Raw genomic sequence first — 27,627 nt, forward strand, 5'->3', positions numbered from 1 at the left:
TCAAAAGTGATGTTATTTAATAGTAATCTGCTCTTCTTAACTTTACTGTAGATGAGATTTTTCCAACAGTTGTTGCTGGAAAAGGTTGTTCTACTGACAACTTTATCCACAGCACGAGGTAACCATTCTAGTTTTCAATTACCAAGTACTATTAGCAGGCAGCCACAGAAAAGGCTCAATTAACAAGAGAGCAACAGCAAGGTCACTTATGACCCATCACTGCATTTTCCATTCTTCATGAAAATGCTTCTGACTTAACAACATATGAAACTAAGAAGGCAGCATCAAGAAAAGCTAGCCAGCTTATCCAGTTTGAATTGCCATCTAGATCCTGTTGAGGAAAATATCTCTCCATTCTTTATCTTTTACTCCAAACTGTTCCCTGCTGCATCAGAATTAATCCAATCTCCTTTTGAATTGTTCAACTGAGTCAGTATGCACAGTATGCCTTTCCTTCAAATATCTGGCCTTGCCATATAATTTGTTAGATACTCTACTTTTAATACTTTCACCAAGATCATTTCAGTTTGTAGCAATAAAATAAGCTCTTCTTATTCCCAAGATGATAATTAAATGTGGCTCCTTGAACTCCTGGAGTCATGATCACAGCTTGGAGTCCTGTCCTTGGCAGGATAATACCAGCTGTGTGGCAGAACTCTTGGCAAGAACAAAGCAAAAGCTGAAAGAAAATTGAGTCACCTGAGCTTTGCAATTCAATTCAGTGTTCAGTCCTATTAGTTATTGTTGAACTAATAGTTGCATCTAACAGTTCAAGTAACAGGCATTTATTATCTATACAGCCTCCTCAATTCACTAATGTAAGACTAAATCAAACATTACATAATTGAAGAGTACAACTTTACAGCTACATTTCACATGAAATAATATTCAGGAGCATAAAACTAGGAAGAAGAAAGACTTGCATTTAGATAGCACCTTTCACGACCTCAGGATGTCCCAAAAGCACTTTACAGCCAATGAAATACTTCTGAAGTGTAATCACTGTTGAAATGTAGGAGACGCAGCAGCCAATTGCACGCAGCAAGCTCCCACAAACAGCAATATGATAATAGCCGGATAATCTGTTTTTATTATGATGATTGAGGGCTAAATATTGGCCAAGACACCAGGGATAACTCCCCTGCTCTTCTTCGAAACGGTGCCCTGGGATCTTTTACGTCTACCTGAGAGAGCAACCAGGGCCTTGGTTTAATGTCTCATCCAAAAAACGGTATCTCCAACAGTGCAGCACTCCCTCAGTACTGCAGGGGAATGTCAACCTAGATTTTTGTGTTCAAGTCTCTGGAGCGGGACTTGAACCCAATGCTACCCATTGAGCCACAGCTGGCACTGTGTCAAAAACCGTTGCAGCAAAAATACTGTAATTTAAAAAGACCTATCAAAGTCTTTGCTTCACAACTATGCAATACATCCAGAGATAATGAATCCTTTAATATGCTTAGCCCACAGATATCCTGAACAGAACAGAACACCAGCAATGGCCAAGTCAATTGCTCAACTGACATTTGTGCATTTAAAGTTCTGGCAAGTAGAACTTTAACTTTCAGCAGTGGATTTTCTAAAATCCTTCCCTCAGGAGCATAGGGCTCCAGCTGCACATTACAAAACACTTTAGTGATTTAGAAAATGAATGGAGAGTGACTTGACTTGGCTTCATGTCGACTGTGCCAAAGACTGATGCTGCTGTAGTTTTGTCATGTGGAACAACCTGAGAATGCCACGAATTATGGCACAACATGAACAACAACTTTTCTGGGTTTTAATTAGGATTACAAAAATAATTATTTTGCAAGCAGATGCCACATTAGTAACTGAATATGGGATTAGCTGAGATATAGGCATAATAGTTAAATACACTAGGGGTTAAATTCCAGATCACCCATTTTTAGTTGGGGAGGAAGAGTCTCGGGAGTAGGCAGCATAAGGTAAGTGCTCCAAGTTTGGGATGCTGTTAGATCGGGGAGGGATCGAGGTGGTCGGACTTGGGATTGTGGGCCTCAGAATTGGGATCAAACACTCGGGTCATTTCAGGCATGTTTCTCCTAGTTAAGTGGTATATATCATGCATTATTAACCTACATCATTAATGACCTACATCAGCACATGGGGATTATTGTATAATTTTACTATAATTATTGATATTGGTGAATTTGAATATTGTAAACAGCTGATGTGACATTCTATTAGTGAAGTATAAGAGTAGATGGACTTGCTGCTAAACATCTCTGACACCGTTTGTGCATCATTGTGATTGTAATAGTGGTTGACAGGCAGTCCAATATTTCACTTGTATGGATGATGTTCAGTAGTGTTCATAATAAGCAAAGCTGCTTTGCCACCTTTGCATATTTTGAAAATAAGCTGATTTCCTGTGGCATCACTCAGTTGAAGGATGTGCTGTTTTATAAGGGGAAGATATTATACACCTGAAATAAAGAATAGATTTGCCTTCCAAAGTTAGGCTTTATTAACTTTAAAATCGGCAGCATATCTTTCTACATCCAGTCCCAACTAAAGCTAGAAAAGGACTGAATTTAAGGTAGCCACAACACATCATGTGATCATCAACTACCAATGAGATTACAACACATATCCCAAGGCAGTTAACAAACAACGAATCACAATACTTTTACTAATCAAGGAATAATCACCACAACACCATAATGCATTATTTTGCTGCTAAAATGGAGTTGGTTGTAATAGTTTTGTTCCTGTAAGGTCATAGGCCTAGAAATTTGGCTGCACGTGCCTGTTTTTTGGGCACTAAATGGCCATATAAGCCTCCAATATGGCAGGCAGGATGCGCAAGTTCATTATGAACCAGAAGTCATATTGGTAAAGACCAGAAAATCGGCGTGCAGTGCCCAAAACCTGAAACAGGCATTAGGCCATTTGCACGTCCAAATAAAGGGCCTAATACATAGAAACATAGAAACATAGAAGATAGGAGCAGGAGTAGGCCATTCGGCCCTTCGAGGCTGCTCCGCCATTCAATGTGATCATGGCTGATCATCCAAATTCAGTACCCTGTCCCTGCCTTTTCCCCATATCCCTTGATCCCTTCAGCCTCAAGAAACATATCCAACTCTTTCTTGAATATATTTAATGAACTGGCCTCCACTGCCCTCTGTGGCAGAGAATTCCACAGGTTCACCACTCTCTGGGTGAAGAAATTCCTCCTCATTTCAGTCCTAAATGGCTTACCCCTTATCCTTAGACTATGACCCCTGGTTCTGGACTCCCTGGCCATCAGAAACATCCTTCCTGCATCTAGTCTGTCCAGACCTGACAGAATTTTATAGGTTTCGATGAGATCCCCTCTCAATCTTCTAAACTCCAGTGAGCATAAGCCCAATCGACACAATCTCTCCTCATACGTCATTCCTGCCATCCCAGGTATCAGCCTGGTGAATCTTCGCTGCACTCCCTCCATGGCAAGAACGTCCTTCCTCAGGTAAGGTGACCAAAACTGCACACAATACTCAAGGTGCGGTCTCACCAAGGCCCTGTACAACTGTAGCAAGACATCCTTGTTCCTGTACTCGAACCCTCTTGCTACGAAGGCCAACATACCATTTGCCTTCTTAACCGCCTGCTGCACCTGCATGCTTACCTTCAGCGACTGGTGCACAAGGACACCCAGGTCTCTTTGCACTTCCCCTTCTCCCAATCTATTGCCATTCAAATAATAATCTGCCTTCCTGTTTTTGACACCAAAGTGGATAACCTCACATTTATCCACATTATAGTGCATTTGCCATGTTTCTGCCCAATCACCCAACCTGTCCAAATCGTACTGGAGTTTCCCGACATCGCCCTTGCAGCTTACCCTCCCGCCCAGCTTTGTGTCCTCTGCAAATTTGGAGATATTACATCCAATTCCCTCGTCCAGATCATTAATATATATTGTGAACAGCTGGGGTCCTAGGACCGATCCTTGCGGTACCCCACTAGTCACTGCCTGCCACTTGGAAAATGACCCGTTTATTCCAACTCTTTGCTTTCTGTCCACCAACCAGTTCTCTATCCAAGTCAATACCTTGCCCCCAATCCCATGTGCCTTAATTTTGCACGCTAATCTCTTGTGTGAGTCCTTACCGAAAGCCTTCTGAAAGTCCAAATACACCACATCCACTGGTTCTCCCTTATCTATTTTACCAGGAACATCCTCAAAAAATTCCAGTAGATTAGTCAAGCATGATTTACCTTTTGTAAATCCATGTTGACTTTGTCCGATCCTGTCACTGCTTTCCAAGTGCTCTGCTATTACATCTTTTATAATAGACTCTAGCATTTTCCCCACTACCGATGTCAGGCTTACCGGTCTATAATTCCCCGCTTTTTCTCTACCACCTTTTTTGAATAGTGGGGTAACATTAGCTACCCTCCAATCCATGGGTACCGTTCCAGAGTCTATCGAGTTCTGGAAGATGATCAGTAATGCATCTACTATCTCTAGGGCCACTTCCTTAAGTACCCTGGGATGTAGACCATCAGGCCCTGGGGATTTATCGGCCTTCAGTCCCATCAATTTTCCTAACACCATTTTCCTACAAATACTGATTTCTTTCAGTTCCTTGCTTTCATCAGACCCTATGTTCCCCGGCATCTCTGGGAGGTTATTTGTGTCCTCCTTTGTGAAGACAGAACCAAAGTATGCATTTAGTTGGTCTGCCATTTCCTTGTTTCCCATTATAAATTCCCCTGATTCTGACTGTAAGGGACCTACGCTTGACTTCACTAATCTTTTTCTCTTCACATATCTATAAAAGCTTTTACAGTCAGTTTTTATGTTCCCTACTAGCTTACTCTTATATTCTATTTTCCCTTTCTTAATTAATCCCTTTGTCCTCCTTTGTTGACTCCTAAACTGCTCCCAATCCTCAGGATTATTGCTTTTTCTGGCCAATTTATATGTCCTCTCCTTGGATCTTATGCTATCCCTAATTTCCCTTGTTAGCCACGGTTGAGTCACCTTTTTTGTTTTATTTTTACGCCAAACTGGGATGAACAAATTCTGTAGCTCATCCATTTGGTCTTTGAATGTTTGCCATTGCCTATCCACCATCAACCCTTTGAGCGCCATTCCCCACTCAATCCTACCCAACTCACTCCTCAGACCATCGTAGTTTCCTTTATTTAAATTGAGGACCCTTGTCTCTGAGTCAACTACTTCATTCTCCATCTTAATGAAGAATTCGATCATATTATGATCGCTCCGACCCAAGGGGCCTCGTACAACATGATTGCTAATTAATCCTTTCTCATTGCATAATACCCAGTCTAAGATGACCTGATCTCTGGTTGGTTCCTCGACATATTGGTCCAGGAAACCATCCCGTAAACACTCCAGGAATTCCTCCTCCACAGTATTGTTACTAATTTGGTTGGCCCAATCTATATGTAGATTAAAGTCACCCATGATGATTGCTGTGCCCTTATTGCACACTTCTTTAATTTCCCTTTTAATGCCATCCCCAACCTCCACCTTACTGTTTGGAGGTCTATATACCACTCCCACTAATATTTTTTTCCCCTTAGTATTTCTCAATTCTACCCATACAGATTCCACATCATCAGAGCTAATATCCTTCATTACAATTGTATTAATCCCTACTTTAACCAGTAATGCTACCCCGCCTCCCTTTCCTTTTTGCCTATCTTTCCTGAATATCGAATACCCCTGGATGTTGAGTTCCCAGTCTTGGCCATCCTTGAGCCACGTTTCTGTAATCCCAACCAAATCGTATTCGTTTACCTCTATTTGCGCAGCCAATTCATCCACCTTATTACAAATGCTCCTCGCATTAAGACACAAAGCCTTCAGGCTTGTTTTTTTAATGCTCTTAAACCTATTAGAATTATTATTTACTGTGGCCACGTTTGATTTAAACCGTTGATTTCTCTGACTGCCACTTTTGTTTTTCTCCTTCCTATCTTTTGCTTTTATCCCTGTTTTCCTTTCCTCTGTCTCCCTGCTCAGGTTCCCAACCCCCTGCCATTTTAGTTTAAACCCCTCCGCAAGGATATTTGTCCCGCTCTGGTTCAGGTGCAACCCGTCCGACTTGTACAAGTCCCACCTTTCCCAGAAGCAGGCCCAGTGATCCAGGAAACTAAAGCCCTCCCTCCTGCACCAAATCTTTAGCCACGCATTCATCTGCTCTATCCTCCTATTCCTATACTCACTAGCACGTGGCACCGGGAGTAATCCAGAGATTACAACCTTTGAGGTCCTGCTCTCTAATCTGCTACCTAGCTTGGCTTGAGGCCCCCACTGCAACATTGGTTTGCCCTGAAGCAGCCGGCATCAACAAGGTAAGTTTTTTTTTTAATTAATGGCTACCAACTTACCTAGGAGACTTTTTTTTTTAAATGCTATAAAAATTATTTGTTGCTGTTGTAGCCTTTGGGAAAAAAATATCACAAGAATAAACTGTTCCTGCAGTAATAATCTCTGAACCTATATCACATGAGGCAAAGGTCTTTTGCATTAAACAAAATCCCAGAAGGCTTTTGTGTGTTTGTACTCTTTTAGAATCATTCTCCAAATTTAGACTTTATTATGATATGAGTTAATCAGAGGATGCCATAACGTATATAGATGGACTGGACTGAGCTGTTGGGTTGGGTAAGAGTAGGAAAGGAGGAGCAGGGTTGTGTATCTCTTTGTGGAGCCAGTGATTAGGATCCTTGGCCTAGAAATTCATTATAGCCACTTTTGGGGCGGTAAAGTCGGGCGGCCGCTAAAGTTTGCGCCCGGCGCAAAGTCGAGGCCACTTCGCCGATATTCAGTTGCATCGCCCTAAGAGGTTGCTGCTGCGCTAAAACAGGCGATGCACGACTATCATTAGGCGCTAAGCCGGCAGCCCGGGGCGCTAACACCAGAAGTTGGGCGCAGGGCAGGTGCGGCGAGCTGCTGATTGCCGGCAGACACTCTGGCTCCGGAGAGCTCTTAAAGGGGGAGGGTGGATTTGTTTTTTTGACAGGCCGAGACAAGTGTATTTGTGTTTTTGGGGAGGGCTTCTCTCCATCACTTTGTTGTTGTTGTTGTTCATCCTCCTCCTCCTCCTCCTCCTCCTCCCAAAGACGGAGTGTTGCAAAACGGCTGCCTTTTCTACTGCAGGAGTGCCCTTTAATTTGCGCTCCCCGCGGCCCGCCTCGGCTGTGTACCATTCCACTTCACAGTCGTTCGGCCCGCCAGGCGCACAATGGGGCAGCGCGAGTGAAGTTCCGGTTCCGGGCGCACAAAGGGCGTTGCACGACGAAATGACGTCATGATCTGTGCGCGCAGATGAGCGCGCGCAATGACTTTGCGCCGGCGCTAAATGTCTACTGAAGTTGGGGCGAGGCACAGATCGCGCTGCGCCCGGGCGCTACGCGCCTAGCGCTCGAGATCTACTCCTCCAAAGGCGCTAACGGCTGGCGCAGCCAACTGAATTTCTAGGCCCTTATCCCTTAATTGCTTGCTGATAAGATTGCATGACAACAGTAGTAAAGAAAGGGAGAACCGTGGCACTGGAATGTCTCCAGATTCAACTGAAGGAAGCACATGATCCTTTGTTTTTTTCCATATCTGCTCTCAGTTCTGTCAAATCAGTTGTAGCTGTTCTCATTGGAATAAAAGAAATGTGACAGTGAAAAAGAAAAAAATCTTAAGCATACTGGCCTAGCAATTCATTGACGCCACTTTTGGGGCGCTAAAGTGGGGCGTCCGCTAAAGTTTGCGGCCGCCGCCAAATCTATGCCACTTCTCCGATATTCATTAGCTTCGCCCTACTAGTTCGGGCGAGCGCTAAAACTGCTGCTGGACGCCTCTCTTTGGGCGCTAAGCCGGAGGTGGTGATCGATAGCGCCGAGGCCGGGCGCAGCGCAGGTGCAGCCATCTCGTGATTGACAGCAGACACCCTGGCGCCGGCCAGCTCTTAAGGGGGAAGGGTCGACTGTGTCTGCTGCCACGCCCTGGATAGTGGAGCCCTCCAGCTAGGCCTGAACACTGCTGCTGGACCCAAATAGCGCCTGAAGACATGGAGAAGGCCCGTGAACGTGCGCAGCGCTTCTCAGAGCGTGATCTGAGTGTGCTGCTTGCTGCTGTGGAGAAGAGGCGCCATGTTTTGTACCCGGACAATGGCAAGAAGGCGACGGTCCGCGTCTACAGGAGAGCCTGGCGGCATGTCGCCAGCAAGCTGTCAGCCAACAGCGACGTCCCCAGGACCGGTGCCCAATGCCACAAAAAGTTAAATGACCTCACACGCATTGTCAGGGTGAGTACCCTTTCCAATGACCTCCTCATCCTTGCATGTGCACCTCACATTATGGGCAAAGGGACCTGAAAGCTCTAATGGCCAGCCTTCATCCAGCAGCTATGGGACAGGCATGAGCATCAATTGCACATTCTGCACTTAACACACTGGCCAAGCTATTCCACCATGGGAGGCATTGCACACCAGATCATGGCGACACACTGGCCAGGCTATTCCACCGTGGGAGGCAGTGCACACCAGATCATGGCGACACACTGGCCAGGCTATTCCACCATGGGAGGCAGTGCACACAAGATCACGGCGACACACTGTACTTAGAGGCCGTCCTTTCTCTTGCAGGCCAAGCTGGCGAATAATCGCAAGAGCCGGACTGCGACCGGGGGAGGCCGACCCCATATCCAGCCACTCACCGACCTGCAACATCGCGTGGAGCGCCTCATGGGTGGCCGGGTGATTGGGCCCATTGCATGTGGAGATGCCGACCCTGTTCTGGGCAGCAATGGTAAGGACATCACCTTTTGCACCTCTCTCGTCCCACTTGCGCATCAGATCTACATCCTTTGCCACTGTCCGACCAATGCGCTGAATGCCACCACTCATGCATCCCACACTGATGCCCTCTCCTCACTCTAAAGCTACTCTTGTGCCTTCCTGCTTTCAGATGGTCAAGAGGAGGTCCCTCAACTTGCCAGTGACAGACCCTCCGAGGAGGAGCAGGAGGAGGAGCAAGAGGAAGGCGGCCCATCAGGGGAACCCTCAGCCGCGGCCACCCAGGCCAATGTAGGGGACACGTCTTCCCTGGAGGGCAGCGTGGCGGAAGTGTCGAAGGGGAGGGGAGCTCCTGGGAACTGCGTGCTGCAGAAAGGCGGGAGGGGGGTGGAAGCTCGGCGGCCTTCTCCCCAGAGGGGGGATGCGTCGGAGGGGAGTCCAATTGCTGGGCCCAGCGGCCTCCAGCAACGCAGGAAGGGTCGGCCAGCTCGGCGGCCTTCTCCCCAGAGGGAGAGTCCGGCCTCCAGTCAGGAGATGCTCTTCGCCGAGGAGATGGAACGCCTCGAAGACTTGTCCGCGGACTCGGAGCGCCGGCACACGGAGCTCATGACGGCAGTGGCATGGTTGCCTGAGTCCATCGATTCCCTCTCTCGGAGTGTGGCCGAGTTCGGGCCCTTAGAGGCCACCAGTCGGGCGGAATACCGGGCAGATCTGTCAGCGACTGGCCAGGTGATCAGTGGTGCCGTCCAGTCACTGGCTGCTCTGCTGCGGTCAGTGAACAGGTCAACACGGGCACTCACTGCTGCCACACTCGCTGTGTCAGCCAGGCATCGCCAGGGCACCCGGTGCGCTGCAGCAGCACAGCGGTCTGTCCCTCGGCAGATTGGTGCGCATGCTGCAGTGCTGGCCCGGGCGAGTGCCAGGGTCTCAGGCGACCAGCGAGCGCCTGCCATCCGCCAGCTTGCCGCCATTCCTCCAGCCGCCACTGCCACTCCCCCAGTGGAGCTGCCAGGAGCTGCTGCAGCGACTGATGCTGGCCAGCCACAGCTGCAGCAATCAACAGCCGCCCGCTCGACGGCCAGACCTCGACTAGGCCGACCCCCAAGGGCATCTGCCGTCACGACATGTGCCCCTCAGGAGCCTGCCCCCAGCCTTGCAGCAGCCAATGGCCTTACTTTGAGGCGGAGCAGCAGGGCGGGCAGGGGCCACCCAAAGATGGCCAAGGCATCGCCCTAGCGGGCCAAATAGTCGAATGTGTGGCCATTTGTGTTTGTTTCTTGAGGCCGAGAATTGGATGTTTGTTTTTTGAAGGCCGATGATGTGATGTTTGTTTTTGACGAAGGCCGAGAATGACGGCCATTTTAGTTGCCCTATTTTGTTAATCCTCTCCAGGTTGTGGGAGCGAGTAATGTGTTTGAGTGTTTTTTGGGGGTTTCGTCTGTTTTTGGTATTCATGTGGGAAGGGCCCAGAGTTTGTACAATAAAGCATTTTATTTATTCACATTGTCCATGTTTGATCTTTGAAGTGTTTGTTGCCTTAACCAGCTGAGGGCTTGCGGAGCGGCTGCAATCATGTTCTATCATTGGCACAAGCCATTCCCTGACAGGGGGCCGGGAAGTGACGTTCAATAAGCCGCCGACGGGCGGCCCTTGGACCTTCTGCCTCCCTCCTGGGCTGGTGCTCCTCGTCCTCGTCGTCCTCATGCTCCTCCTGCTCCTCCTCCTGAGGTGGTGGTCCAACGTGAGGTGGCAGTGCCTGAGTCCTGCGGATAGCCAGGTTGTGCAGCATGCAGCAAACGACGACGAATTGGGAGACTCGATCCTGCGAATACTGGAGGGCTCCCCCGGAGCGATCAAGACAGCGGAACCGTTGCTTGAGCACGCCGATTGTTTGTTCTATGAGGTTCCTCGTCGCTTGATGGCTCTCGTTGTATGCCTCTTCAGCAGGGGTCGTTGGCGCGCGGAGCGGGGTCATGAGCCAGGTACACAAAGGATAGCCTTTGTCCCCGATAAGCCATCCTCTTGGGTGAGGCTGTGCCTGGAACATGTCAGCCACAGTTGTCTGTCGCAGGATAAAGGCATCGTGGCTGCTGCCTGGAAAGCGGGCATTGACAGCTAGGATGCGCTGCCTGTGGTCACACACCAGCTGTACATTGAGGGAATGGTAGCCCTTCCGGTTGCGGTACTCCTCGGCATGCTCAAGAGGTGCCCGCAAAGCCACATGCGTGCAGTCAATGGCGCCCTGCACCATGGGGAAGCCCGCTATTCTTGCAAACCCCACTGCACGCTGCTGCTGCTTGTCCAGGGTCATGGGGAAGGAGATGAATTGATGTCTCCTTCTGAAAAGGGCTTCGGTCACCTGGCGGATGCAGCAATGCACGGCGAACTGGGAGATGTTAGCGATGTCCCCAGTAGCGGATTGGAATGAGCCGGAGGCATAGAAGTTGAGAGCCACCGTCACCTTCACTGCCACCGACAGAGACGTCCTGCGCATCAGCTGTGGCTGCAGATCTCTCTGAAGCAGCCGGCAGATGTCTGCAACCACCTCCCTTCGGAATCGCAGCCTCCTAACACACATCGCGGCAGACATGGTCAGATAGGAGGTCTGCTGGCGGTATACCCTGCGTGGGTAAGGCCTCAGTTGGTGATGCCTGTTGCCCCCTCTGCGTCTAGCCAGGGCTGCCACTCTCTCACGGTGCCTGTAAGCCCTTCTGGCATAAGGCTGAAATTCAGCGTTGCCACCCAATGCAGCCCCCATTATATGCTGGCAAACACTGAGCTCTGAATGAAGGCAAAGATAATTGGTAAGCTCTGGCCTGAGCCAAAAATACCTGTCCAAGTGTTGGTCCAAACCAGTAAACTCTCCTCCTTGGTCTCTGTCCAAAAAACCGTTGCACAAGAGTGAATGCTGCAAAATGGCTGGCCTTTATACTGCTGGGTAAGTGCCCTTTAATTTGCGCTCCCCGCGGCCCGACTGGCCTGTGTACCATTCCACTTCACAGTCGCTCGGGCCGCCCGGCGCACAATGGGCCGGCGCGAGTGAAGTTCTGGTTTGGGGCGCACAAAGGGCGTTGCACTATTAAATGACGTCATGATCTGCGCGCGCAGCAGGGCGCGCGCTAAGACTTTGCGCCGGCGCTAAATGTGTCCTGAAGTTGGGGAGAGGCGCAGATCGCGCTGCGCCCGGGCGATAAGCGCCTAGCGCTCGAGATCTACTCCTCCTAAGGCGCTAACGGCTGGCGCGCCCAACTGAATTTCTAGGCCACTGTGTTTAAACTCTGTAATTACTGTTCAACTACTAACTACAATTGTTAAGTCCATATATCTGGACACAATACAAGTAGTTTCTAATTTATTTTTTAAAATAATATATATTCTGAAAATGATCCCATGTACAGGGCTCCTCAATAGTAGCAATACGCTTTACATTAAAGAAATGTTTATCATAAATTTTTACTTGTGATGTTATCAGTGAAACAGTCAAAAACCAATCAAGAGCCTCCTGGTAGCTCATAGAGTTTATTCAGTAAGTTGCTTAGCCATACCGACCAGAAAGATTCCAGATTCAGTCCCTGATCTGTGCTAAGTTAATGGATCTCAGTTTGGGCCGAAATAGAGGTGCTACAATGCTCTCAAATTAGGAGGAGAAAAACAGCCAGGATTCCTGCTCCTGATCACAATCCAGTGACAGACCCCTGATGGAAGTGCATGGGTGTGTACATGCAGGATAAGGCTCTGCTGAGGTCAGAGAGTTTGCCAACAGTTACTGTAAGGGCTCGCACATGAAGAATTGTCATTTGGACGAGATACAGGATAGTGACAAGTCCCAAGGAATTGTGCCCTAGCAAGAGGATCAGGGAGAGGAGAAAAGTGAGAAGATTACTAAGAAAGCAGTCAAGGATGGAAATATTGTGAGATCATGGAAAACAGTGACAGGATCGGACAAAGTCAACATGGATTTACAAAAGGTAAATCATGCTTGACTAATCTACTGGAATTTTTTGAGGATGTAACTGGTAGAATAGATAAGGGAGAACCAGTTGATGTGGTGTATTTGGACTTTCAGAAGGTTTTCGATATGGTCCCGCATAAGAGATTAGCGTGCAAAGTTAAAGCACACGGGATTGGGGGTAAGGTACTGTCTTGGATAGAGAACTGGTTGGCAGACAGGAAGCAAAGAGTTGGAATAAACGGGTCCTTTTCCGAGTGGCAGGCAGTGACTAGTGGGGTACCGCAGGGATCAGTGCTAGGACCCCAGCTATTCACAATACAGGAAAGTCTTTTTTATCCGGCACCAACGGGACCGGCGTGTTGCTGGTTTATTAAAGTTTCCGGATGATGGAGTGGGTTATCTACCGAGGCTATTTTTAACAAAGAAAAATTTAAAAAAATCAAGAAATATGTAGTACACAGTAATTGGGTACTCACCTACAGAATGTTGTGTTAAATGGATGGTGGAAGATGCGTGATTAAGTACAGTACTGCCAGTTGAGGGTAATCCATAACTCTTTAATTACTTAACTGTAAAACAAAACTTATAAACGATTACAGTACAGTATAAAGTACTGTAGTTGACTGTACACTTACTCCAAGTCAGCTGGTTCATCAGGAATATCCATGTCAGCTGGGTCATCAGGATCATGCACTTCAACAGATTCTTCAGGCACTTCCACTGATTCAACTCTTTTGGAAGCTTTCCTAAACATGTCCCGGATGTCTGCTTGCTTAGTGGACTCTTGCCTTTTTTGTAGAAAGGTGGAATGCAGAATATGGAGGTGCATAACTTCTTGGGCAGAATAGCAAGGATGCCTTTCAGCAAATTTGAGGAATGAAGCAAATCCTTCTGCAACTTTAGCCCAAGAAATCTTCTTTTCAGAAATCTCATCCTCTTCACTTTCCATCTCACTTTCCTTTTCTTTCTTTGGATTCAAAACATTCTCAATTATTTCATCATCACTTAGCATATGCACAACAGCAACTTCTCTATCTGCATCAACCCACTGCTCAATATCACTTTCACTGAGGTGACGTAGAGGGTTTGCTGGGCCTACATTTTTCACCATGCCAGCCATTTCCATTACTGTACTCCTCTTGGGACGAACATTGAACCCATGAAATTCCTCCTCTGAAGAAGAACCTTCAGCAAACATTACAGAAGGCCACAATTTGCACCAGGCTTGACTCAAAGTGTGACCTTTCACCAAGTTCCAGGAACATGCAGCATTAAAGATGGCATCTTTAAGATTGTATTCCTTCTGAAATATGTGCATATTGTCATCTTGGCTTACGTAGGAAGTCTTTCTTGTAATGACACTTGAGATTCTGGTCCATGGATTGTATGAGAGAAGTTACATTTGGTGGCAAATAAACGGTGAAAATATTTCCCGAAACCAACTCGGATTCATGCGGATGGGCTCTACAATTATCAAGCAATAAAATGCATTTGCTATCTTCAGGTTTCCCTATTCTACGGAAATGTTCCCTCACAGATGGAACAAAAATATGATGGAACCAATTCGAAAAGATTTCCTTATCCATCCAAGCATTTCTTTGAGCTTTGTACTCAACAGGTAAGTGCCTCACATTTTTAAATGCACAGGGATTTTTATACTTCGCAATGACAAGAAGTTTAACCCGGTGTGATCCAGCAGCGTTCGCACATGTTAGCACGGTTACACGATCTTTATTTTTCTTGTAACCTGAAGCATTAGCCTCACTAGCCCCAGCAAATGTTGCTTCTGGCAAAAACCTCCAAAATAAGCCAGTTTCATCAGCATTGTATAGCTGTGCTGGCAACAAATCATGTTGCTGCACAATCCGATTGAAATAATCGCAGTATTCTTCTGCAGCGTCGTGATCAGCTGATTTCTTCTCCCCGGAAATATCGAGTTGTCGTATCCCGTGCCATAACTTGAAGCACGTTAGCCATCCCTCGGAGAAAGCACACTCGTCAGTGAGCTCCATCTTTACGTAGAAATCCTTCGCTTTCTCGATTAGCATGGGTCCGGAAAGTGGAACACCCTCTGAACGCTTAAGAGAAAACCACTCATAAAGCACGGTATCCAGCTCTTCAAGCTTAGGCTTACGAAGCGTACACCATTTCTCTGCACCCTTAGATGTCTCCAAGCTTGAATAAAACTTGAGCAGCTTATCCTTCTGCGATTTGATGTCGTAGATTGTTGACGAACTGATTTTGAATTCATTCATAATGTTGATACGCTTCTCTCCCCTTTCAAGTCATTGGCATATGTTGATTTTCTGTTTTAAAGTTAACACCACTCTCTTCCTTTTGCTTGGACCAACTTTTGGGATTTCCATAATGCAATGCAATGACTACCAGCAGCATGGGAGACACACAGTAACCCTGTAAAATGGCGGATCAGAAGAGACTACCGGCAGCGTGGGAGAGTCAGACTCCTGTTACAGGGGTTTTGAGGTGTTCCGACTCCCGACAGCACCAAGAAGCCAAGTAGTGGCAGTTTGGAGAATTACCCCCACTGACTAACTCAGCCACCGCGGGAGACTTGGACTCAGCAACATTGCCGGTTATTGAGGTGTTGTTTTCGAAGTGAGAATTTTGCCGGTTAATGGAGAATTCCGGATATTTAGTGCCGTTTAAACGAGAGTTTCCTGTATATATAAACTAGCTGGGGGTGCCCGGCGTTGCCAGGGCAATTTTGGGCTGCGCAATCTCCCTGCCCCTGTCTGTCCCCCCTCTCTCTCCCTCTCCCCCTCTCCCTGTGCTGTCCTCTCCCTCCCTCCCCTCCCTCTCCCTCCCCTCCTCCCTCCCTTCCACTCCCCCTCCCTCCCCTCTCACTGCCTAGCGGAGGCCCGGTGCCGTTGTGATAGCGGCCGTGCGGGGCCTAGCGCTTGAGGTGCGGCCGGGTTGTCGGGCTGAGACGGACCCGAGCTGAGCTCCCCCGCAGATCGCGCGGGTGACGGCCGGCCGCTGCCGCTCCCCCGACTGCTGTGTGTGTCGGGCCGAGCGGTTGCGAGGCACGGCCCGAGTGAGGCCAGCTTACCTGCCGCTCCGGCGGGGCGGGAGCGGGATCGGGAGCCGCAATGTGGGGGTTTCTTTGGCTGGTGGTGTCCCTGTGGGGATGAAAAAAATGGCGGTGAAGTTTAGTGAGACTGGAGCATTAGGTCCCGCCTGTGACGCACCGATTGGTCAACCATCAGGTGAGTGAACTGTAGGATTGGTCAAGCAGCACGTCACTCAACGCTAATGAGAGGTAGGATTGGTCAAGCGCTAATGAGTGGATTTTTGAGTATTTTTGAATGTTTTTTGTACACTGTCCAAACAATTTTTGTGTGACGAAAAAGTAAATATGCCTACAAGAGTCCCCTAACGATAAGCTTTCTTTTGATATAACATATGTGTAGGTACGCTCTATAACTTTTGATTGTATATCCGGACAGAGAGACATACTGTTTTATATATATAGATGATCTAGACGAGGGAACTAGATGTAATATCTCCAAGTTTGCAGATGACACAAAGCTGGGTGGGCGTGTGTGCTGTGAGGAGGATGCAGAGAAAGTCCAGTATGATTTGGACAGGTTGGGTGATTGGGCAGATGCATGGCAAATGCAGTACAATGTGGATAAATGCGAGGTTATCCACTTCGGTGGCAAAAACAGGAAGACAGATTATTATCTGAACGGCAATAGATTGGGAAAAGGGGAAGTGCAATGAGACCTGGGTGTCCTTGTGCACCAGTCGCTGAAGGTAAGCATGCAGGTGCAGCAGGAGGTTAAGAAGGCAAATGGTATGTTGGCCTTCACAGCAAGAGGATTCGAGTACAGGAGCAAGGATGTCTTGCTGCAGTTGTACAGGGCCTTGGTGAGACCACACCTTGAGTATTGTGTGAAGTTTTGGTTGCCTTATCTGAGGAAGGATGTTCTTGCCATGGAGGGAGCAGCGAAGATTCACCAGCCTGATACCTGGGATGGCAGGAATGACGTATGAAGAGAGATTGGGTCAATTAGGCTCATATTCGCTAGAGTTTAGAAGAATGAGAGGGGATCTCATTGAAACTTATAAAATTCTAACAGGACTAGGCAGACTAGATGCAGGAAGGATGTTCCCGATGGCGGTGGAATCCAGAACCAGGGGTCACAGTCTAAGGATAAGGGGTAAGCCATTTAAGACTGAGATGAGGAGGAATTTCTTCACCCAGAGAGTGGTGAACATAAGAACATAAGAACAGAAGGCAGTTGAGGCCAATTCATTAAATATATTCAAGAAGGAGTTAGATATATTTCTTAAGGCTAAAGGGATCAAGGGATATGGGGAGAAAGCAGGGACAGGGTACTGAATTTGGATGATCAGCCATGATCTCATTAAATGGCGGAACAGGCTCGAGGGGCCAAATGGCCTACTCCTGCTCCTATCTTCTATGTATCTATGTATCACTTGCTTGGCAGCATGGAATGACTCAGTTTTACACCATTTCCTTAGTACCACAAAATGATCCAAAGTAATTGGAACTTTAATATATACTTGCATCATTGATTAGCAGACGTTAGGCTGACAATATGAAAACCTATTGAGTGATAAAGGACACTCATTACAAAGTACCTGACGATAAAGAATGTTCAGCCATATTCTCCCAGTCTTTCTCCATATTGTATTTTTCACATATCTATATACTAAGTATAAACAAAGCTCATTGAACTATAACTCCTTTGGATACAGAAAAAAAGTCAGTGTCTCATACGCAGAATAATTTTAGGTGAATTTTAACCTTAGCAGTGCCTTGACATTTATCTGTACCCAGACACTGTTGCCATACAGAGCCAGCACACCAGCCATTTTGACTTAATTAGCAGTTGTCACCAAAGGTGAAACTACTATGTTACTGGGTGATGTATAATGAAGTACAGTTATAATGAGATCTCATTTTAATTTTAATTAAGCATACAGATACCCATAAATGAGATAAATTGGTCATAAATAAAGCAAAAGAGATCATTATCCTGTGGTAAAGATCAAGCAAAATGATTTAAAAAATTGGAACGATGCCCAGTACACACATCTCCATTTTCAAAACTTACATCCCGATATTGGACCATGGAATGATCAAGACCTATTTGGGTAATTGAATAATAACATAGTGTAGTCTATAAAAAATCATCCATATTTTCCAATATTTTTACATTCATATACAGATAAAAGTAAAACACAGAACACAGCTAATGGTTGCTAAACTAGATTTCCAGATATAAATCACAAGAAAGCAATAAAGCACAGAAGGATACCCTAAATTAATGGATCTCAGTTAGGGCCGAGATAGAGGTGCTCTAATTGGCCTCAATGCTCTCAGGTTAGGAAGAAAGCAATAAAGCACAGAAGAATACAAAATGCAATAATTGGATACAAGAAGTCATGAAAATCAAAGATTTTCAGAAATCAACGGTTGTGTTGCGTTTGATTATCAGATCAAAATTTATGAGTGGAATTGGGAAGTTTACATAGTTTAATTTAGGCATATTGTCATCATTATAATTTTTTTAAGGGTCAAGAGAAGTTCATGACCATAAAGAAAAGTGGTTGAGTTTGTACATCCAATCTACTACAGTAGCACTGCATTTGAGTTTAAACAATGGCCCAGAAATTAGGTTCGGGGGCTTGCCGCGCGTGCAAGCCCCCGATGTGCACTCACCCGGCGCGCCGCCATCTGAAGCCTGGGCCTGCTTGGAATTCCTGTCACTGGCCCGGTTCAGATGTCGGCGCGCTGTGCTTACCTGATCCAGCGGCATAGTTAGTTCGATGTGCTGGCTGGGATCAGGTGAGCACTGTGCAGCCAATCAGGGGTGGGGAAACTTCATTCATGAGTTTGATAGTAAGAACTGTCAAACTCATGAAAAGTACGGGCGCCCAAAAGACTAGTTTAACTTTAAATTAAATTTTTAAAAACATCCCAATAATTAAATAAACTATAAATAACTTTAAAAAACTATTTTAAACAATTAAGCAAATTTTTGAAAAAAAAAAATTTTTAAGAAATCGGGTCTAAAAATAAACTTACCTTACTGTAAAGTCCTTAAAAACAATAAAACTGTGGAAAAAATGTTATAATTTTAAATAATAGACCACTTACCTTAAAGAATCCAGTCCTTACGCCTCCTTTTTATATGTCTAAAAAGTTCAGGCCCTTACACACGGGCAAACCTGTCAAAAAGAAGGAAGTTCAACGCGTGCGCGCAGAGTCCTGCGCGCACGCGTTGGACCTCTGAACCCCTTGGAGGAAATGCCGGTTTCCCACGCATGCGCTGTGCATGCTGAAATCCGGCACTTCCAACGGGCCCACGCGTGAGTACCCCGTCCGTACTCACGCGTTGGGACCGGAATTACTGGCTCAATGAGTTTTTCGAATAGAGCCTTCTGTTTGAACAATTCAAATCAGCTACTATTGAAAAAGTTGTGACGTGTGCTCTGCTGCGATCACTACACGGGCAGATTTTCCTCTTATTGCACTGGGGTGTAAAGAATTGCAGTGCGTAGAGCAAATTCAGACAGGCTGTATTATGCACGTGCAATCCATCCTGCTCAATTTTCTCTGCGCGCTGTGTCCGAATGATCCTTTATAACCAAGTGCAATAAGAAGAAATCTGCCCTAGTGGTGGTGTCTTTTATTGACAGATGAAACAGAATGACAGGCTAGCAGGATTCTGCAGCTGAGCTTCACTTTAGTCCAGCAGGTTGCATTCAATGAGTGGCTACATATCTGAGCCCTTTTATTGTAGCTGTGTAACTAATATGTACAATCTCCATGGCAGTCTACAGGTTATACATCTGAGCTGTCTGTCCTCCATAGTGGTCGAGTGGCTATTTGTCCAACCTCCACCGTAGTCTTGTAACCCAATCAGTCTGCTATCTGGAAGTCTAGAGGACCATGTACCCAATCTCTCTGTTTCTATATGATTGAAGAGGCCGTCTGATTAATCTTTATGTCTGATATGTGCATAATCCCTGCTGGCTTTGTGGCCTTTGCTTGGTATCTCCCCTTCAACAAAAAGACACTTCCTCTTGCATTGCTTCAGCGCCTAAGGGACTGAGCAGTCAGCAGGCGCATAAGCCTAACTCCCCCATCTGAGTTTACCCTCTTTTATCTTACAAGGATGGTGCTGATGTAGGGGTTGCCATTGGTAACAGAACTGTAAAGTACATGCACCATTAATCACAGTATTTGTCATGTCACTGTTAACCATTTGGTATCTTTTTCTTTAGTAGGATGCAGATAATTTTAGTTTCCACTAAGAGTGAACTATTTTCATGAAGTTCTTACTAATATCACTCATTTTTGCAGATGTCGGTGGGTTTTTTGAGGCTGGGACCTGGATACGCTACAACTTCCAGTCTTCTGTGGATGGTCCTAAGGACTTCAAGAGTGCACTACAACCAGCAAATTCCAACCTTACTTTGACCAAAGAGGACCTGGTTTTCAGTTTCAGCACTACCAACACTCCCAGCATCCTCCTGTACATCAGCACCTACTCACTGGATTACATGGCTGTGATTCTGAAACATAATGGTGAGATGGTGAAGTCCTATTTTAGATCTCTGCATATAATTTTAGACAAATAATCTTAGGCTCTGATTGTTGTGCCACATGTGTAATCTAAGAAATGTGGAACTATTTTCATATCTCAGTATTTGTTAATTCTATTTTAAGTATGTGGTATTAGGATGACTGTGGCTAGCAATGTGGAATGACTTTGGTCCTGAATTTACATTGTGGAATAAAATCTTAGCAGAAACATTAACCTGTTTAAAATAAATATATAAATGCCCCTCACTAAACAATTTTTTGCGGTCAGCTGAATGTCTGACTTGTCCAGAAACTCATAACTATATTTAAGAGTCTCCAAAATAAGCTACTGAGAAATTCACAGGTAGTGTTTTCTAATATAGAATGCACACTGTTTCCCTGTACGGGCACATTTCACATGACTTAGTCCAGAGTGCTTAGGCACAGGTTGACAAAGCCAAGGCTTGGGGATCCCCAAATGAGCCCAGGAATACTGGTGAAGTTTAGCCAGCTAAAACGGTACAGCGTATCAGCCTAGAGCTTTGGTAATCTTCCTGTTGCTTGTCCAGCTAGAATCACCCTACCCATCGGAAGTGGTGAGCTTTAGCACCAGATGCTTTCCTCTTGCAACTCAATCTTACTAGGTATTGAACACTGGATATATGAACATATATTCTTATGCCCAGACTCCAAGTAATGCCTTCCAGGGCAAATAGAAACAGGGAAAATTGCAATGTGCTGGTCACCTTGATATTCTAAACATTCAAGTCTAATGCCTTGGGACGTTTTACTACATTAAAGGCACTATATAAGTACAAGTTTTTGTTGTTGTTGTTGTTGTCATATACCAAGCTAAACTCATCATCAATTGTTGATTTCCCCTCCATGGTACCCTTGCAACTTTTTTTTTTACCACAAGTCCGCCTCACAAGTTGGTTCTCGATTACGTTTTAGTCAGACCCATTTAAACCTTATATTTAAACTATCTGCTTTTAGGATAAAGCCCAATAATTACCCCTCCACAAAAGATGTATTCCCAAATTATGGTTGAACCTGAAAATGGCAATATCAGCAGATTGCAGTTCTGCTGTGATGCATGTAGCTGCTTTCCCTGTTTGGCCCACATAACGTTTCACCTTGTGCCCATACTGGTTGGCAGTATCGATGTGGAACGCACCTTCAGTCACATGGTTCCTAGGTCCAACCTAGTTCCATAGAGGTAGGAACTAAGGATGTAGCTAATTACATATGCCAATTCCTTTTAGCATTACACTTTGTGAAGACAGTTGTAAATATTTACTGAAGTACTGTAGTTGTACCTTCTAATTGTTTTGCTGATTAAAGCTGAAGTTTTCCAATTACAAAGATTCTGGAAATAAATCCTTGGTGCACGTTGGCGACAGTGAACCTCGGCCACTGCTGGTGCATATCCATGATTTTCTGATGTGCACTGGCAGTAGGTGAGAATTCCTACCACCAGTGTGTGCCCTGAAAATTAACCCACCTGCTTAATTTTTGTTTCAAAAATGCATTTAGTTGTTTGCAGCAGATTTTACCCAATTTGTTGACCAAAATTCAGGAAAAATAAAACCCCCAAATCAGAAGGCCTAAGTACATTACATTATTCTTGGCCTTAGATTATTTAGAGTGAAATGTCTCTAATTTCACTGTGCATGACAAGGTCTCAAACGATGCATATTGTTATCTAGCTGTAGCAGGCAACATATAACCTGATACTGAGCAACACAAACAAAATCATTTCCTGGACACATCCCTCCAAGCTGGATTGCGGATGAGTCTCATATTCTCAGCTCACTGCTCCCCAGAATCACCATGTTGCAACCAAAAACATAGAAAAATGTTCATTTGTCATCCTGGTGACATGATCTGGTCAAAATTTACTGCTCCCCTGATTAGCTGAAAGAATTTACTTTGAAATTTGCTTTTAGCCATTTACAGATTAATTGTTAGTCAGATATTTTTGGTAGGCTTAGTAAAGACAGAGGAAGCAGATAAGTTTAATAAGTATATAGACAGAATAGATAAGAAGTAATAGAAAATAAAAGCTATGATAGAGAATATGGAAAAAGCGGGAATAGGGAAATGAGAGGAGAGAAAACTGAAACTAGAGAGAGCAGGATTAATAATTTTATGTATAAATTAAGAAGGCTACTTCTAAAATCTTATTAGCATTATTACTGCAATATTATTTGTATCCTGTGCTCCATAGTGTGGGAGATGAATTGTTAAAAAAGGGTCACATCTGAAATTACATAATTCCTGAGTGTTGTTGCACTGTAAAATTTAAGCAACCTCTTCCTATATTGTTGTAACTGTTACAATATTGCATTACAACTAATTAGATCAGTGCCTTGATATTCTCTTAACATCACGCATAACACTCTACTTAGCCGTTACATAAAGCTTGTCATATTATCAGGTCTGAGCACAAAACATGGGCTTAGGCCATCATGACTCCGAGAAATGAAGTACAAAACTGTGCTGAAATCAAATCTGAAGTAAAAGGCAAAGAGATTTTGAGATGTAATATCCAATTATATTTGATGTCTCCTGGAAGGCAGAACATGAAATCCCACCGTCTTATCCACCAATCAAGCATTGTCAAAAAAGCTATTCCTACAATTTCTTCTCACATATTTCATTCCCCACCCCCACATACACATGCATTCAGTGTCAGCTTTCCAACTCTTAGGGTTTCCTTCAGACAACCCTTTGTGCACTTCAGCTACTTCAGAATTCTAAAAATGAGAGATTACTTATATGCAAACAAATTGTAGAATCATTAAAGAACATCAGATTTTAGCAGATAAGCAAAACCTTTATGAATAAGAGCCTAATTTGTTAGTCAGTATGCAGTGAGACTCCCTGCAAGTGAAAAAGAAAGACTTTGTACATCTAGTTATTTGAGTTGGTTTCAGGCTTAGAAAATTATAGCTTTACTGTTTGCTGTCTTTGCATTTTTTGAACTGGAATTCCTTGCCAGGGACAGTCTTGAGTTATTCTTTGTGCAACACAAGATAACAATTTTGAGTCTGTAAGTAACTGACAGGAAGGTTTTCTCTCCTGCCTATCAGTTATGGAAAAACCCATTAAAAGATAGCACTATATATAGAAGAATGCATAACAGAAGTCTATTATAAGGGTGTTTGATTCCAATTTGAATTTTAGCCAATCTACAGACAAGTGGTGTAGCCATACGTTTACTTAATTACCCTAAACCAGTGAGAACCCACATACACTTTTATGATTCATCTCCAAAGCCATCTGTTATTGTAAAGCACTTTCCATTTCTGTCAAATAGAAGATAGTTTGCCATACAGCCAATTCCACTGTATAATCTGATATCAGAATGTGCAAATTTCAAAATTATCAATTGAAAAATAACTGAATATTCAGTAAACTCTTATTAAGTCATTTTTAAATGTAGTTTATATCTCTTGTCTCCATTTGCTCTTCCTTTTTTGTATCAGTTGAGACACTCTAGGTAGCGTTCTGCCTGAGCACTGAAAAAATAATTGCTAATGTTGGTTACTTTTATTCTCAGGAAGCACAGCACTGACATAATCTGTGCACAGGTGCAGCTCAAATTATGCAGCAACAATTTTGTGAAAAGAGATTCAATTTGTTACAAACTGCTAAATGTCACTGAATAGAGTATAATGAGGGCATCTTTCAAAAAACTGTTCCTGGCATGAATATTGAGGCTCTTTCGGCTGCCATATCTGAAACAATTCCTCAAAAAATTAGTTTTCTCCCTGCTTCTTCTGAAGATGCTCCCTTACGGTGGGATGAACCATTCTATGGACACTCAGCGCCATCTGGTACCTCGACCCAGTGTAAGCTTGCATGCTACCAGACTATTTTTCGTGGAATATGTCACAGCTAAACCCAATCCCGCCTTAAACTCAATCCCATCTTGATGTGGCACACACACACACTTTTCAGTAAAACTCACTGAATAGCATTTGGGAGTGGAGACCCTGTTTGGCTATTCCAATTCCTTATCAAGGGTGCTGAGATTCATTGTATTGCCATCTCAGATGAGATTAACTAAATTAGCACAGACCAGTAATCAAACCTGATGCCTTCCTGATCTGTATAACTCTGTGTTACACTGAACAATCAATTTACTACCTAAGGGATTAAGGTGTTTTTTAAACCATTTTCTCAAGCTCTGCTGCCCTGTAAGCATTTCTTAGTTGAGCATCTCTTGGTCAGATTCCTTTTGTGGACCTATGTTTGAATGTCTGGTTTTAGAGATGAAGGTAAGATGCAAATGTTGGCATTTGAAGCCATTGCTTTGCTGAAATCAGCTGCCTGACACTTGGGTAATAGGTAGTGCTGTGTTAGAAAGATGTCCTGTCATCTCTCAGACCTGGGATTAATTTCAGACTACACTGATGGGATGAGAAGGGAATGAGATGCTTGTCTCTCTGTTGGTTGTAAGAGTCCTAAGTGAAGGAAGTTTTGAGCAGTTCCCAGAGTCCACAACATTGAACTTGTCAGCAGTAGATTGATAAGGCCCAATGATAACTTACGAATGGTGCGGTGAGTACCCAAACGCAGTTGTAACCACCCGCACGCAATGTTCTTGCTGGCTTTTAAGAGAGTACATTCAAAAGAACATAGAAATATTTAGGATTAGGAAAAGACTATAAGGCCTAATAGCCTAGCCATTTTCATAGATCCACCTTACATACCCACCTTCTCACCATATACCCACATATGCAAACCAGAAAACTAGTAAAAGCTGACCAACAGTTACAAAAAAGCTGTCAACACAAAAACAGCCCAATGACATGTAGTTATATTGAACACCCATTGGTACACGGGCTAGTTATAACCTAATTTGCAGGTATATTCAACATTCCATCAATTGTATGGTGAAGATTGTGGCAAAAAGTACAGGGATTATACTCTATTTCTTGTGGAGAAATTTTTGGATATGTATCGCTACCCACTGTTGCTAACTCTGTTGTTAAATTGTTTTTAAATTGTTTCTATGATTGTCACAGGCACCCTTCTCCCCACTCCCCCCATTCATTGTATGTAATCTTCTTGTCCCCTCCCCCCGCTCCACTCCCAATTCATCCTGGTATACTTCCTCACCCCCAGTTTCCATTGGAAATCTTTTCAACTCTTACCATCTCCAGTTCACGCTGACACTCATCTACCCCCCCCTTTCCAGTTTATACTGGCTTTTTTCTCCTTTTCCAGTTGACACAGTCACTATTCTCTAACTTCCTTCCACACTGGGATTCTTCTCCTCCTTCCCTCCAGCTGGCACTGTTCTAACCCTCTCCTCAATTCACACTGGTACTCTTTTGCCAGTCACTCCATGCTCCTACCTAATGCTGCTGTTGCTTCAGAGGTTTGATCATTGCTGAATTCTGTGGGCAGGAATTCCCAATCTCACAAAGTTATTGCAAAATTAGGACTTTCTGCACCTACCAATTCAGGCTCAGGAGTCAATGAAATTTATTTATACAGGCAGACAGGCCTCTTTCATTCAACATTACTTCCAGTTAGCACCTTTGTTTCCTTTAGCGTGTAGCATCGTTTGATATTTAAGCAAAGCAGTAGAAGCATAAGGCGGGAGCCAAGAGTGGAACAGCACCATTTCAACTGAGCTCCAGTGACCCTTGGGACGACTTTGAAGTGCAGTTTGAATGCTCACTGATTCGCGTCTACAAATACTGAAATGCAAATGGTTGCCCTGTATGGACAACTGAATAGAGAACTGAAGAAAATAATAGTGAAGAGTTTGATATGAATGTGGTGCTGTATGATGCTGAAACATGGATACTGAAGAAAGAGGAGATCAGGCTTCTAGAGAGATTTGAGATGTGGGTTTGGAGAGGCACAGAAAAAGTAAAGTAACTAGATAAGAAAAGTAATGAGCAGGTGTTGGCAATGATACAAGAAGAATGTAGTTTGATCAGAAAAAATGCAAATGAGTTGGATTGGGCATGTGCTGAGCGGGGATGAGATGTTGAAAGAGGTGATAGAAGGACGGATGGAAGGAAAAAGAACAAGTGAGAGGAAAAAATGGATGCTTCTGGACCACCTCTGGAATGGGAGATCGTATGGCAAATTTAAGAGCGAAGCACAAGACAGAGTGATACTTTTTGAGTCATAGAGTCATAACGGCACAGAAGGAGGCCATTTGACCCATCAAGTCCGTGCTGGCTCTCTGCAGAGCAATCGAGTCAGTCCCATTCCCCCGCTCTATCCCCGTAGCCTCGTAAGTTTGTTTCCCTCAAGTGCCTATCCAGTCTCCCCTTGAAAACATTGAGTGTCTCCACTTCCACCACTTCCGTCGGCAGCGAGTTCCAGGTCCTCACCACTCGCTGCGTAAAAAAGTTTTTCCTCACATTTCCCCTGTATCTCTTGGCCAAAACCTTAAATCTGTATCCCCTAGTCCTTGTACCATCAACTAGTGGGAACAGCCTTTCCCCGTCAAGCCTATCCAAACTTGTCATAATCTTGTACACCTCTATCAAATCACCCCTCAACCTCCTTTACTCTAACGAAAACAAATCTAGCTTCTCCAACCTATCCTTGTAACTAAGATCCCCCATCCCTGAAACCATTCTGGTAAATCTCCTCTGCACCCTCTCAAGGGCCTTCAAATCCTTCCTAAAGTGTGGTGACCAGAACTGGATGCAATACTCCAGTTGTGGCCTAACCAGCACTTTATAAAGATTCAGCATAACTTCTCTACTTTTGTACTCAATACCTCTATTTATGAAACCCAAGATCCCATATGCTTTGCTAACCACTCTCTCAATATGTCCTGCCACCTTCAGGGACCTATGCACATTAACACCCAGGTCCCGCTGTCCCTGCACACTCTTTAAAACTGTGCCATTAAGTGTATATTGCCTCTCCCTGTTCCTTCTGCCAAAATGCATCACCTCACACTTCTCTGTATTAAATTCCATCTGCCTCTTGTCTGCCCAGTCTGCTAGCCTTTCTGTATCCTGTTGCAGTCGATTGGTATCATTCTCACTGTTTGCCACACCCCCAAGTTTGGTGTCATCGGCAAATTTAGAAATGCTACTTTTTATTCCAATATCCAGGTCATTTATATATATCAAAAAAAGCAGTGGCCCCAGCACTGACCCTTGGGGAACACCACTGTCTATCATCCTCCAGTCTGGAAAAACAGTCATTTACCACAACTCGTTGTTTACTGTCCTAAGCCAGTTCCTTATCCAAGCTGCTACTGACCCACCTACTCCATGAGCCTCAATTTTGTTAGCCAGCCTTCTATGTGGTACTTTGTCAAACGCCTTCCT

The 27,627-nt window shown here is 44.7% G+C and overlaps 1 protein-coding gene across 1 annotated transcript in view; it reads left to right on the forward strand.

The window, feature by feature from the left end:
- Window positions 1-27,627, forward strand: part of LOC147117257 (contactin-associated protein-like 2) — a 1,950,749-nt gene that overhangs the window by 1,712,023 nt on the left and 211,099 nt on the right. The window contains exon 18 of the mRNA XM_085988072.1: window positions 20,084-20,308. Within this exon, the coding sequence (XP_085844198.1) occupies window positions 20,084-20,308 (225 nt within the window). The remainder of the gene's footprint in view (window positions 1-20,083; window positions 20,309-27,627) is intronic.

Source organism: Somniosus microcephalus, chromosome 5 (genome assembly GCF_052327205.1).
Source record: "Somniosus microcephalus isolate GS21.2 chromosome 5, FLI_Smic_1.0, whole genome shotgun sequence".
Taxonomy (NCBI): Eukaryota; Metazoa; Chordata; class Chondrichthyes; order Squaliformes; family Somniosidae; genus Somniosus; species Somniosus microcephalus.